The 13379-nt window shown below is 46.9% G+C and overlaps 1 protein-coding gene across 6 annotated transcripts in view; it reads left to right on the top strand.

Annotated features, from left to right (window-relative positions):
* Positions 1–13379, top strand: part of NMNAT1 (nicotinamide nucleotide adenylyltransferase 1) — a 50171-nt gene that overhangs the window by 15172 nt on the left and 21620 nt on the right. For 3 of the 6 annotated variants that reach the window (XR_010118966.1, XM_063631991.1, XM_063631992.1), the window contains exons 2-5: positions 1550–1691; positions 2187–2303; positions 8941–9111; positions 12981–13164. Coding sequence is in view for 5 of the 6 variants with exons in the window: in XM_063631991.1 (XP_063488061.1) it covers positions 2294–2303; positions 8941–9111; positions 12981–13164 (365 nt within the window). In the remaining variant the exon portion in view is untranslated. Of the gene's footprint in view, positions 1–1549; positions 1692–2186; positions 2304–8940; positions 9112–12980; positions 13165–13379 lie in introns of those variants that run through there. The other 3 variants (XM_063631993.1, XM_055261891.1, XM_063631994.1) reach the window with 3 other exon arrangements.

The raw sequence follows: 13379 nt of genomic DNA, 5'->3' as shown, positions 1-13379 counted from the left end.
ATCTCGAACCCCTGACCTCAAGTGATTGGTTTACCTTTTTTTTTCTTTTTTTTTGAGACAGAGTCTTGTTCTGTCACTCAAGCTGGAGTGCAGTTGTGTGATCTCAGCTCCCTGCAACCTCCACCTCCCGGGTTCAAGCTATTCTTATGCCTCGGCTTCCTGAGTAGCTGGGATTACAGGCGTGCGCCACCACACCTGGCTAATATTTTGTATTTTTAATAGAGATGGAGTTTCACCATGTTGTCCAAGCTGGTCTTGAACTCCTGACCTCAGGTGATCTGCCCACCTCGGCCTCCCAAAGTGCTTGGATTACAGGCATGAGCCACTGATCCTGGCCTTGTTTACCTTTTTTTTTTTTTTTTTTTTTTGCAACGGAGTCTCGCTCTGTCACCCAGGCTGGAATGTAATGGTGTGATCTTGGCTCACTGCAACCTCCATCTCCAAGGTTCAAGCGATTCTCCTGCCTCAGCCTCCTGAGTATCTAGGCACACGCCACCACGCCTGGATAATTTTTGTATTTTTAGTCGAGATGGGGTTTCACCATGTTGGTCAAGCTGGTCTCAAACTCCTGACCTTGTGATCCACCCGCCTCGGCCTCCCAAAGTGCTAGGATTACAGGCATGAGCCACTGCGCCTGGCCTTCTTTTTTCTTTTTTTCCTTTTTCTTTTTCTTTTTATTTTGAGATGGAGTTTCGCTCTTGTTGCCCAGGCTGGAGTTCAATGGTGGGATCTCAGCTCACTGCAACCTCTGCCTCCTAGGTTCAAGCAATTCCCCTGCCTCAGCCTCCTGAGTAGCTGGGATTACAGGAATGTACCAGCACGTCAGGCTAATTTTGTATTTTTAGTACAGATGGGGTTTCTCCATGTTGGTCAGGCTGGTCTCAAACTCCCAACCTCAGGTGATCCGCCCACCTCAGCCTCCCAAAGTGCTGGGATTACAGGTGTCAGCCACCATCCATGCCCAGTCTTGTTTACCTTTTTTTTTTTTTTTGAGACAGAGTCTCACTCTGTTGCCCAGGCTGGAGCGCAGTGCTGCGATCTTGGCTCACTGTAACCTCTGCCTCCCGGGTTCAAGCAATTCTCCTTCCTGAGCCTCCCGAGTAGCTGGGACTACAGGCATGCGCCACCACGCAAGACTGGGCTTCACCATGTTGGCCAGGCTGGTCTCGAACTATTGACCTCGTGATCCACGCCTCGGCTTCCCAAAGTGCTGGGATTACGGGTGTGAGCCACTGCGCCTGGCCCTTGTTTACCATTTTTTAAATTCATGTTAATTTGCGACTTTGGTGAAAAACTATTTCATGGGGATTCTGACTTCTAGTAAGGAAAAATGACTTACTTTACACAGACTTTCTGTATTTTTGTTTGTTTGTTTTTTTGAGACGGAGTCTCGCTCTGTCACCCAGGCTGGAGTGCAGTGGCGCGATCTCGGCTCACTGCAAGCTCCGCCTCCCAGGTTCATGCCATTCTCCTGCCTCAGCCTCTCCGAGTAGCTAGGACTACAGGCGCCCGCCAACACGCCCGGCTAATTTTTTTTTTGTATTTTTAGTAGAGACGGGGTTTCACCGTGTTAGCCAGGATGGTCTCGATCTCCTGACCTCGTGATCTGCCCGCCTCGGCCTCCCAAAGTGCTGGGATTACAGGCTTGAGCCACCGGCCCGGCCTACACAGACTTTCTGTAATAGAAGCTGGTGAGTTTGAGTTCGGCTAATTACAAGGAGTGTTGCAGCTTCCCGTCCCTCCCCCTCGCTTAAGTAGATTCTCAGTTTTCAGATTTTTTTAGAATTAAAGTTATTAACGGACTGTTTCCACTAAGAATAATTTCCAAGACAGAATCTGAAAGACCATATTAAGTAATAATCATGTCAGGTGTGCCTGTCACCCTCAGCCCTGCAGACATAAGCTAACGCTAGACCGTTGGGACTGGTCTCTCCAGGGAATACGTAAGTTGAGACATTGGTCCCCTCATTGTCTCCTGTTTAATGGCTTTCTATACCAGAAGAAGTAAGTGTGGATTAAAAGTTAAACTCAGTTTACCCACAGCTATCTTCACTATATTGAGATTTTTGGCTTTTCAAAGAAGTGAAGTAGGTGATTGCCCTTGATAATAGGGGCAGAAAAAATGGGGCAGGCTGCAATTAAACACGTAACAGAATTCCCAGAGAGCACCCAAGCCATTTCCACAGGTGAGAAATGCATGTTGAGCTGCCAAGTGTAAGAACCTACCTTAGCAGAACATAGAACTGGAGAACCAGGGTGGTAATTTCAACCAAGAACGCTGTCACCTGGCTGCATGCGACACAGTGAGTTACATTTTACATTACTCGTTTAGTGATGAAATAGCTTCCAGAAACCAAATTCAGGTTCTGTTTGGTGATAATGTTACATTTAACTACAGAGATAAAGTTTTAAACATAATGATATTTTGTATTTTTAGTACAGATGGGGTTTCTGATTGAATTGAGATCCATTGCATTTTAATAAAATTCTATATAATAATAAGAATATTAAAATAGCTACTACTTATTGATCTCCTATTATTTAGCAGGCTTTGTTGATATTGATTTTTTGTTTTGTTTTGTTTTGTTTTTTTGAGACGGAGTCTTGCTCTGTCACCCAGGCTAGAGTGCAATGGTGCCATCTCGGCTCACTGCAACCTCTGCCTCCTGGGTTCAAGCAGTTCTCCTACCTCAGCCTCCTGAGTATCTGGGACTACAGAAGCACACCACCACGCCCGACTAATTTTTGTGTTTTTAGTAGAGATGGAGTTTCACCATGCTGACCAGGTTGGTCTCGAACTCCTGACCTCGTGATCCACCCGCCTCAGTCTCCCAAAGTACTGGGATTACAGGTGTGAGCCACTGCTCCCAGCCTGTTGATACTGATCTTTAGGGAATCTTTAGAACCTTGGTTCCTTTATCATGACTGTAAATTAATGTAAAACAACCTGCAAGTAATACTAAGTTATTAATATTCATAATTGGTAGACAAATGTGTCAAACATTTTACATGCGTTATCTAATTTAATATGCACAAAATCCTATGATATAGGACCATGGTGCTCCATTTTTTAAATGAGGAAACAGACTGTTAACTGACAAACTGAGAGTTAATCTACCTACCACAACTTGCACAAGCAAATGAAAATTGTTACTGCTCAAAGCATTTTTGAAATTATTTTGAGATTACATGTATGTAGTTTCCATGGCATATAAGAAAATCTTGGTCAGGCACAGTGGCTTAAGCCTGTAATCCCAGCACTTTGGGAAGCCGAGGCAGGTGGATCACCTGAGATCGAGAGTTTGAGACCAGCCTGGCCAACAGGGTAAAACCCCATCTCTACTAAAAATACAAAAATTAGCTGGGTGTGGTGGTGGGCGCCTGTAATCCCAGCTACTCAGGAGGCTGAGGCAGCAGAATCGCTTGAACCTGGGAGGCGGAGGTTGCAGTGAGCCAAGACTGTGCCATTGCACTCCAGCCTGGGGATAAGAGTGAAACTCCATCTTGAAAAAAAAAAAAAAAGAGGCTGGGTGCGGTGACTCACGCCTGTAATCCCAGCATTTTTGGAGGCCAATGTAGGCAGATAATGAGGTCAAGAGTTCAAGACCAGCCTGACCAACATGGTGAAACCCTGTCTCTACTAAAAATACAAAAATTAGCTGGGTGTGGTGGCGTGCGCCTGTAATCCCAGCTATTCAGGAGGCTGAGGCAGGAGAATGGCTTGAACCTGGGAGGTGGAGGTTGCAGTGAGCCAAGATCACGTGCCACCTCACTCCAGCCTGGGCGACAATGAGACTCCGTCCCCCTGCCCAAAAAAAAAAAGAAAATCTCCCCATTAACTAATCATTCTAATTCCCTTCTTCACTGTAAACTATTAAATTCACTTTGATTATTTTATTAATTGGGTTTAGCACTGAATAACTATGGCATTCACGGAAATCAAATATACCCTCCAAAGACAGATTTATCCCCAGTGAAGTTACTCAAAAGAATATGCAATTTCAGAATACACCCCCAATGGCAGCATTGTTGGAACAAGAACATAGCTACATGCTTAAAGTTACTGTTTTGAAAGGAATAGCACCCTTTTAGAGGTGTAAATCCTGAGAGGTGGTGAGGTCAGCCAGGTTACTTAACTCTTAGCCAACACAGGTTTAATACTGAGCATCCTGAAATATGCGATAGGGAAAGCCAAACAGAATTACTATTGTTTTTAAAAAGTTGATTTTTAAAAAACTGACTTTTTAGCCAGGAGTGATGGCGTGTGCTTGTAGTACTAGCTACTTGGCAGGCTGAGGTGGGAGGATCTCTTGAGCCTGGGATTTCAAGGCTGCAGTGAGCAATGGTTGTGCTACTGTACTGCAGCCTAGGCAACAGAGCGATACCCTATCTTAAAAAAAAAAAAAAAAAAAAACCTGGCTTAATGTTATGTTAATATTTACACCTCAGTGTTTTTAAAACATAAAGATCAGTTATTTTGGCCAGGTGTGGTGGCTCATGCCTCTAATCCCAGCACCATGGGAGGCCAAGGTGGGAGGATCACTTGAGGCCAGGAGTTTGACACCAGCCTGGGCAACACAGCGAGACCCCATCTCTACCAAAAATAATAATACTAATAAAGATTAGTAACTACCCAGGCCAAAACGCAGTGGCTCAATCTCAGCCTCCCGAGTAGCTGGGACTACAGTCACATGCCACTGTACCCAGCCCAAGATTAGTAATTTTAAAATTAAAAGTAAATTTTAAGCCTCAAGACTGCCAGAGAAAGAAATGAACTCTGTATTGTCACAGTGAGCTGGGGAGGAACACTTAGAGCCTGAGCTGGTGAGTTCTCGGCAGCCAGCAGTGCAAGCCATAGGCCGTGTGGGCCAAACAAAAGTGAATCATGGTGACACTAGGCCCAGAGCACCTGGAGCAAGACAAGGAGGACCCAGGGCAGTCTTGTTAGAGTTTCCAAACTGCTGCACCCATTCATCAACCGGCCACAGCCCCCCTATACGCATGTGCATTTACCCTGCAAGGATATGGAAGAAGTACTCTTCAGGAAAGGGACAGACCCTAGTTCTTTAAAACCCACCTTTGGCAGCAATAGGAGCTCACTGTAACCTTAAGTCTTCTGTGGATCTGAAGGTTTAGAGTCTGGTGTGAGCTCGAGTTGGCTTTGTTAAGAGGTAATGGAACTGAGCTGGATATTTCAGACAAGTTACAGATGTAACAAGGGAGAAAGACAGCTTCCTTTATGCTGAGAGATCAGCTTCCCCCAGCCCCTCTGCATCTCTTGGGCATCACCTGGAAACCTAAGCTCATCCCCAAGGATAGGGCTAAAAGCTGTTTGTTCCATCCTTCCCCGAAGTCAGCTTCAGAACTGCAGCCGCTCCCTTGAGGACCCACACCTCTTGAACTCAGCCTTACCCTTCTTCCATCTCTCTTGGGAATAGTAACTGAAACCTGAGATGGGCAGGGATGTCTGACGCCAGCTGTTTGTCTGTCGCCAGCTGAACCCAGCCCCTCCATCAGTCTTTGAGAGCATGCTCAGTGGCTGGTGGATACCCTGATCTCTCTGTAGGCCTCAGGGTACTATGGGCATGTCGCATTCATCACCCCATCCCATAATACCACTGGTAGTTTTTATGGGTATTGGGGGCCTGGGGTAGGGATAAAAGGTGTGGGTACAAGCCCCAAGTGAATCCTGGTATCATACTTGGGATGGTAACTGAAAGGTAAGACATTTAAATCATTCTTAGTGATGAACTCATTTTCTTCTAATGCCCTACTGACCACTACTGAACCTTCTGCTTTATTCCCTAAGAACAGTTAGCAGTGTCCCCGTGATCCCACCACTGTGCCTTCTTTCGAGAAGACCCCAAGTATATATATATATATATATATATATTTTTTTTTTTTTTTTTTTTTTTTTTTGAGACGGAGTTTTGCTCTTGTTGCCCAGGCTGGAGTGCAATGGCATGATCTCGGCTCACCACAACCTCCACCTCCCAGGTTCAAGCAATTCTCCTGCCTCAGCCTCCCAAGGAGCTGGGATTATGGGCATGCGCCACTATGCCTGGCTAATTTTGTATATTTAGTAGAGACGGGGTTTCTTCGTGTTGGTCAGGCTGGTGTCGAACTCCCAACCACAGGTGATCCACCTGCCTCGCCCTCCCAAAATGCTGGGATTACAGGCATGACCCACCGCGCCCAGACCCCAAGTATATTTCTTGTTTCCATTTCCACTGACTATTTGTGGCTGCCTTTCCTATCTTGTTTCACCCCATCCAATGAATTCCATATCATCACCGTCATCAGTAACATCACTTTCCTCAAAAATTACAGCTATCATTCATTTTAACACTGTGCCAGGCAATATGCTAAGCCCCTTGCCGTGTATTATCCTCAGAATTAATCCTCAAAGTAACTGAGATTGGCCTTCTCATTATCTCCATTTTACAGATAAAGAACCTAAAAACAGAGTTAAGAGATCAAATCAAGATCACACAACCAAGCAAGGGTTTTTAACACCCATGTCATATTATTTTGAGAACGCTGTTGTCACTCCTTTGCTCAGAAACCTTCAAAGGTTCCCATTGTCCAAGGGGTTAAAGTTTGTATTTCTCAACTCCTTAGCTATAAGAGGGCTCAATTCCAATCTACACTGTTCCAGTTTATCTCCCATTTTTTTTTCTTTTTTTTTTTTGAGACGGAGTCTCGCTCTGTCACCCAGGCTGGAGTGCAGTGGCGCGATCTCGGCTCACTGCAAGCTCCGCCTCCCGGGTTCACGCCATTCTCCTGCCTCAGCCTCTCCGAGTAGCTGAGATTACAGGTGCCCGCCACCACGCCCGGCTAATTTTTTATATTTTTAGTAGAGATGGGGTTTCACCGCAGTCTCGATCTCCTGACCTCGTGATCCGCCCGCGTCGGCCTCCCAAAGTGCTGGGATTACAAGCATGAGCCACCGCGCCCAGCCTATCTCCCATTTTTCTTCTTGGTGAGAGAGCTTAAGAGTCAGGAAATTGGGCCGGGCGCGGTGGCTCACGCTTGTAATCCCAGCACTTTGGGAGGCCGAGACAGGCGGATCACGAGGTCAGGAGATCGAGACCACGGTGAAACCCCGTCTCTACTAAAAATACAAAAAATTAGCCGGGCGTGGTGGCTGGCGCCTGTAGTCCCAGCTACTCAGAGAGGCTGAGGCAGGAGAATGGCGTGAACCCAGGAGGCGGAGCTTGCAGTGAGCCGAGATCGCGCCACTGCACTCCAGCCTGGGCGACAGAGCGAGACTCTGTCTCAAAAAAAAAAAAAAAAAAGAGTCAGGAAATCTAAATTCTAGTCCTGATGCGCCATTCACTAGCTTTGTCCACTGAGAGCATAAAATCTGAACAAAAGCAAGTTGGTCAGCCTAGCAGTTACGTCTGACTGCTATTGGGCTACAAATGAACAGTCTTGACACAGGTATTTTGAGTATTGCCAAGTCTTAGACGTACTCAGTGAGGCATTGCATAGCCTTAATTTCCAGATTTATTAACTGTGGCCACAGTAGTGCAGTCACAAAACTTGAGTGACATACAATAATGAACACTAATTTTTGTTTCTGAGACTAGGGTCAGCTTGTTGGCTTGACGATCTGAGCCAAGTTTTGTTGATCTCACTTGGATTTGCTCATGTGTCTGAGCAGATGGACTGTAGTTGTTGGCTGGTCAGGGATGGCCGTGTTCCCCACATGTGGGGTGGTTGAATGTCTATCAGTGGGAGCATCAGTGCTCTCCCACATGTTCTGGCATCCTCCACACTATCATTTGTGCCACATTCTTTTGGCTAAAGCAAGTCAAAAAATGTGGAGAAGTCACTTCCATCTCTTCATGGTAGAAGCTGCAAATTCACATTGAAAAGGAGGGATGGAGATGTGGAAGCATTTTTATAGTTAGCATAATGATTGAAGCCAATTTTTTTTTTCTTTTTGAGATGGAGTCTCTCTCTGTCGCCAGGCTGGAGTGCAGTGGCACAATCTCGGCTCACTGCAACCTCCGCCTCCCAGGTTCAAGTGATTCTCCTGCCTCAGCCTTCCAAGTAGCTGGGATTACAGGTGCCCATCACCACACCCAGCTAATTTTTGTATTTTTTGTAAAGACGAGGTTTCACCATGTTGGCCAGGATGGTCTTGATCTCTTGACCTCATGATCCGCCCACCCCAGCCTCCCAAAGTGCTGGGATTACGGGTGTGAGCCACCGCGCCCAGCCAAAGCCAAATACTTTTTTTTTTTTTTTTTTTTGAGACGGAGTCTCGCTCTGTCACCCAGGCTGGATTGCAGTGGCGCGATCTCGGCTCACTGCAAGCTCCGCCTCCCAGGTTCGCGCCATTCTCCTGCCTCAGCCTCTCCGAGTAGCTGGGACTACAGGCGCCCGCCACCACGCCCGGCTAATTTTTTGTATTTTTAGTAGAGACGGGGTTTCACCGTGGTCTCGATCTCCTGACCTCGTGATCCGCCCGCCTCGGCCTCCCAAAGTGCTGGGATTACAAGCGTGAGCCACCGCGCCCGGCGCCAAATACTTTTAATCCGTCTATTGGGAATGAGAACGTGGAAGGACATCAAAAGACCTATAACTGGGCTGAGTGTGGTGACTCATGCTTGTAATCCCAGCACTTTGAGAGACTGAGGTGGAAGGATTGCTTGAGACCAGTAGTCTGAGACCAGCCTGGGCAACATAGCAAGACCCCCATCTCTACAAAAATTAGTTTTTAAAATAATCAGCCAGCCTATTGGTATGTGCCTGTGTTCCCAGCTAGTTGAGAGGCTGAGGTGGGAGCATCACTTGAGCCCAGGAGTCTGAGGGTGCAGTCAGCTGTGGTTTCATCACTACACTCTAGCCAGGGTGGCAGAGCAAGACCTCAAGACCTCATCTTAGGAAAAAAAAATGCATAACTGAATTTATTTTCTTTTTCCTTTGTAGACAACAAGGGAGGTGTCACAGTTTTCCATTTAGATCAACAAATTCAAGTTCTTACCATGGAAAATTCCGAGAAGACTGAAGTGGTTCTCCTTGCTTGTGGTTCCTTCAATCCCATCACCAACATGCACCTCAGGTTGTTTGAGCTGGCCAAGGACTACATGAATGGAACAGGTAGGAGCAGTAACCAAAAGCGGCTTAAGACCATAGAGAACCAGCCAGGCACAGTGGCTTACACCTGCAATCCCAGCATTTTGGGAGGCTGAGACAGGCAGATCACAAGATCAAGAGATTGAGACCATCCTAGCCAACATGGTAAAACCCCGTCTCTACTAAAAAATACAAAAATTCGCTGTGCCTATAGTCCCAGCTACTCGGGAGGCTGAAGCAGTAGAATCGCTTGAACCCGAGAGGCAGAGGTTGCAGTGAGCCGAGATGGCCGCACTGCACTCCAGCCTGGAGACAGAGCGAGACACCATCTCAAAAAAAAAAAAAAAAAAGACTAGAGAACCAGCATGGCTGGGTCTGTTTCAGAATACACATTTCATCGACTGGGCACAAATATGCTGTCCTGCTCCCTTGTACAGTGAATTCTTAGCCAAAAAAGAGGGTGAAGTATGAGGGAAGAATTGAGCATCTGGCTGTGGCCTGGAGAATAGAAAATACAGCCAGGTACAGTGGCTCACACCTGTAATCCCAGTGCCTCAGGAGGCCGAGGTGGGAGGATCGCTTGAGGCCAGGAGTTTGAGACCAACCTGGGAAACACAGAGAGACCTCATCTCTACAAAAAAATTGTAAAAATTAGCCAGGTATGGTGGCATGTGCCTGTGGTCCCAGCTACTCAGGAGACTGAAGTAGGAGGATTGCTTGAGCCCAGGAGGTCTAGGCTACCGTGAGCCATGATTGCACCTTTGCCCACCAGCCTGGACATCAGAGCAAGACCCTGACCACCCCTCCCCCCAAAAAAGAATTTGATTCTGTCATCCCTGTGCTTAATCTACTTCAGGAGTTTCCCATTACTTAAGGCAAAAAGCGAAAGCTTGTACTTTAGCATATATAAAAACTCCAGGGTCAGGCACAGCTTTTTAAGTTTTCTTTTTTCTTTCTTTCTTTCTTTTTTTTTTTTTTTGAGATGGAGTTTCACTCTTGTTGCCCAGAGTGGAGTACAGTGGCGCGATCTTGGTTCACCGCAACCTCCACCTCCTGGGTTCAAGTAATTCTCCTGCCTCACCCTCCCAAGTAGCTACCACGCCCGGCTAATTTTTTGTATTTTTAGTAGCGACGGGGTTTCTCCATGTTGGTCAGGCTGGTCATAAACTCCCAACCCCAGGCCTCCCAAAGTGCTGGGATCACAGGCGTGAGCCACCACACCTGGCTAAAAGTTTTCATAAACAATGCATGAGGCTGGGCGTGGTGGCTTACACCTGTAATCCCAGCACTTTGGGAGGCTGAGGCGGGCAATCACAAGGTCAGGAGATCGAGACCATCCTGGCTAACACAGTGAAACCCCATCTCTACTAAAAATACAAAAAAATTAGCTGTGTGTGGTGGTGGGCGCCTGTAGTCCCAGCTACTCGGAGAGGCTGAGGCAGGAGAATGGCGTGAACCTGGGAGGCGGAGCTTGCAGTGAGCCAAGATGGCGCCATTGCACTCCAGCCTGGGTGACAGGGCGAGACTCCGTCTCAAAAAAAAAAAAAACACAAAAAACAATGCATGAATAGTCTGGGTGCAGTGGCTCACACCTGTAATCCCAGCACTTTGAGAGGCAGAGGGGGCAGATTACCTGAGGTCAGGAGTTTGAGATCAGCCTGGCCAATGTGGCGAAACCTTGACTCTACCGAGTCTCGCTGTTGCCCAGGCTGGAGTGCAGTGGCACTGTCTTGGCTCACTGCAACCTCCACCTCCTGGATTCAAGCGATTTTCTTTTTTTTTTTTTTTTTTTTTTTGAGACAGAGTCTTGCTCTGTCGCCCAGGCTGGAGTGCAGTGGCGTGATCTCGGCTCACTGCAAGCTCCGCCTTCCGGGTTCACGCCATTCTCCTGCCTCAGCCTCTCCTTGTAGCTGGGACTACAGGCGCCCGCCACCACGCCCGGCTAATTTTTTTTTTTTTTTTTTGAGACGGAGTCTTGCTCTGTCACCCAGGCTGGAGTGCAATGGCGTGATCTTGGCTCACTGCAAGCTCCGCCTCCCGGGTTCACGCCATTCTCCTGCCTCAGCCTCTCTGAGTAGCTGGGACTACAGGCGCCCGCCACCACGCCCGGCTAATTTTTTGTATTTTTAGTAGAGACGGGGTTTCACCATGGTCTCGATCTCCTGACCTCGTGATCCACCCGCCTTGGCCTCCCAAAGTGCTGGGATTACAAGCGTGAGCCACCGCGCCCGGCCTTCAAGTGATTTTCTTGCCTCAGCCTCCCCAGTAACTGGGATTACAGGCACACAGCACCATGCCCAGCCTATTTTTGTATTTTTAGTAGAAATGGGGTTTCACCATGTTGACCAGGCTGCTCTTGAACTCCTGTTCTCAAGTGATCCTCCCACTTCGGCCTCCCAAAGTGCTGGAATTACAGGCATGAGCCACCATAACATAACATAACCACAACAGTTTAATGTGTATTCTTCCACTCTTCTTTGTATGAATTTATATGCAAACATTTGTGTGTATACACAGATTTTTTTTTTGGAAATGGTTCTCATTCTGTCACTCTGGCTGGGCAAGCTGGAGTACAGTGGCGTGATCGCAGCTCACTGCAGCCTTTACCTCCCAGACTCAAGTGAGCTGCCTGCCTCAGGCTCCTGAGTAGCTGTGACTACAGGCATGCCACCACATCTGGCTAATTTTTTTTTTTTTTTTTTTTTGGAGATGGAGTCTTGCTCTGTTGCCCAGGCTGGAGTGCAGTGGCGCGATTTCAGCTCACTGCAAGCTCCGCCTCCCGGGCTCACGCCATTCTCCTGCCTCAGCCTCCTGAGTAGCTGGGATTACAGGTGCCCGCCACCATGCCCAGCTAATTTTTTGTATTTTTAGTAGAGGCAGGGTTTCACCGAGTTAGCCAGGATGGTCTCGATCTCCTGACCTCGTGATCCACCTGCCTCGGCCTCCCAAAGTGCTGGGATTACAGGAGTGAGCCACCATGCCTGGCCTAATGTTTTAATTTTTTGTAGAAACTGGGTCCCACTGTTTTGCCCATGTTGGTGTTGAGCTCCTGGGCTCAAGTGATTCTCCTGCCTCGGTCTCCGAAAGCACTGGGATTACAGGTGTGAGCCACCACACCTGGCCTCGATTTTTTTGTTACATAAATGATCATATAATATGCTGATAGGTAGATGGATGGATGGATGCTAAAACTCAGTATTTGCCTATGACACTGAGAAATGGGCTTTCGCATACATCTAGGTGGACAATACAAATTAAGGCTTTTTACAAAGTAATTTGGCAATATCACTAGAAATTTAGTTGTATAGGGGAATGAGGTGAGGTACAGAGTTTCAGTTGGGGAAGATGAGAAAATTCTGGAGATGAATAGGAGCGATGGTTGCGCAACAGCATATTTGCAGTTAATGTCATAGAACTGTACACTTGGGTATATTTTACCATAATTTCAGTCAATTAATTGATCAATCAGCTAATAAGCTGGAATCCCTAAAGAAAGAGAATCTGTGATTATAAAACAATATTGGCCAGGTATGGTGACTCATGCCTGTAGTCCCAGCACTTTGGGAGGCTGAGGCAGGCCGATCATTTGAAGTCAGGAGTTGGAGACCAGCTTGGCTAACATGGTAAAAACCCCATCTCTACTAAAAATACAAAAATTAGCCAGCATGGTGGCACGTGCCTATAATCCCAGCTATTCGAGAGTCTGAGGCAGGAGAATCGCTTCAACCTAGGAGGTGGAGGTTGCGGTGAGCTGAGATCAGTCCAGTGCAGCCTGGGGAACAGAGCAAGACTCTCTCAAAAAACAAAACAAAACAAATAATATTGATCGTAATATTTCCTGTGCATAAAGTCTAATTTGTTTTACCTAGTGTAAAACCTAACTCTTTATCCAGGAAGATACACAGTTGTCAAAGGCATCATCTCTCCTGTTGGTGATGCCTACAAGAAGAAAGGACTCATTCCTGCCTATCACCGGGTCATCATGGCAGAACTTGCTACCAAGAATTCCAAATGGGTGGAAGTTGATACATGGGAAAGTCTTCAGAAGGAGTGGAAAGAGACTCTTAAGGTGCTAAGGTATTTATGGTGTAATCAACTTTGTCAATTCTGTGTAAATGGCTAAGCCGCTTATGTTTTTACCATGTTTCAATGTTGCTTACATCTGTGAACATACAGATTTGCAAAACTGTCACGTGTATTGTAAGCCATTCCTGTGGAAGATTGCTACAAGACTGTAGAGCACTGCACCAAAGGATGGGTCTTCCTTAGCCCCTCTGTGTCTTTCATTATGT

Source organism: Symphalangus syndactylus, chromosome 22, assembly GCF_028878055.3.
Source record: "Symphalangus syndactylus isolate Jambi chromosome 22, NHGRI_mSymSyn1-v2.1_pri, whole genome shotgun sequence".
In the NCBI taxonomy this organism is placed as follows: domain Eukaryota; kingdom Metazoa; phylum Chordata; class Mammalia; order Primates; family Hylobatidae; genus Symphalangus; species Symphalangus syndactylus.
This window is presented reverse-complemented; position numbering and strand designations above follow the sequence as displayed.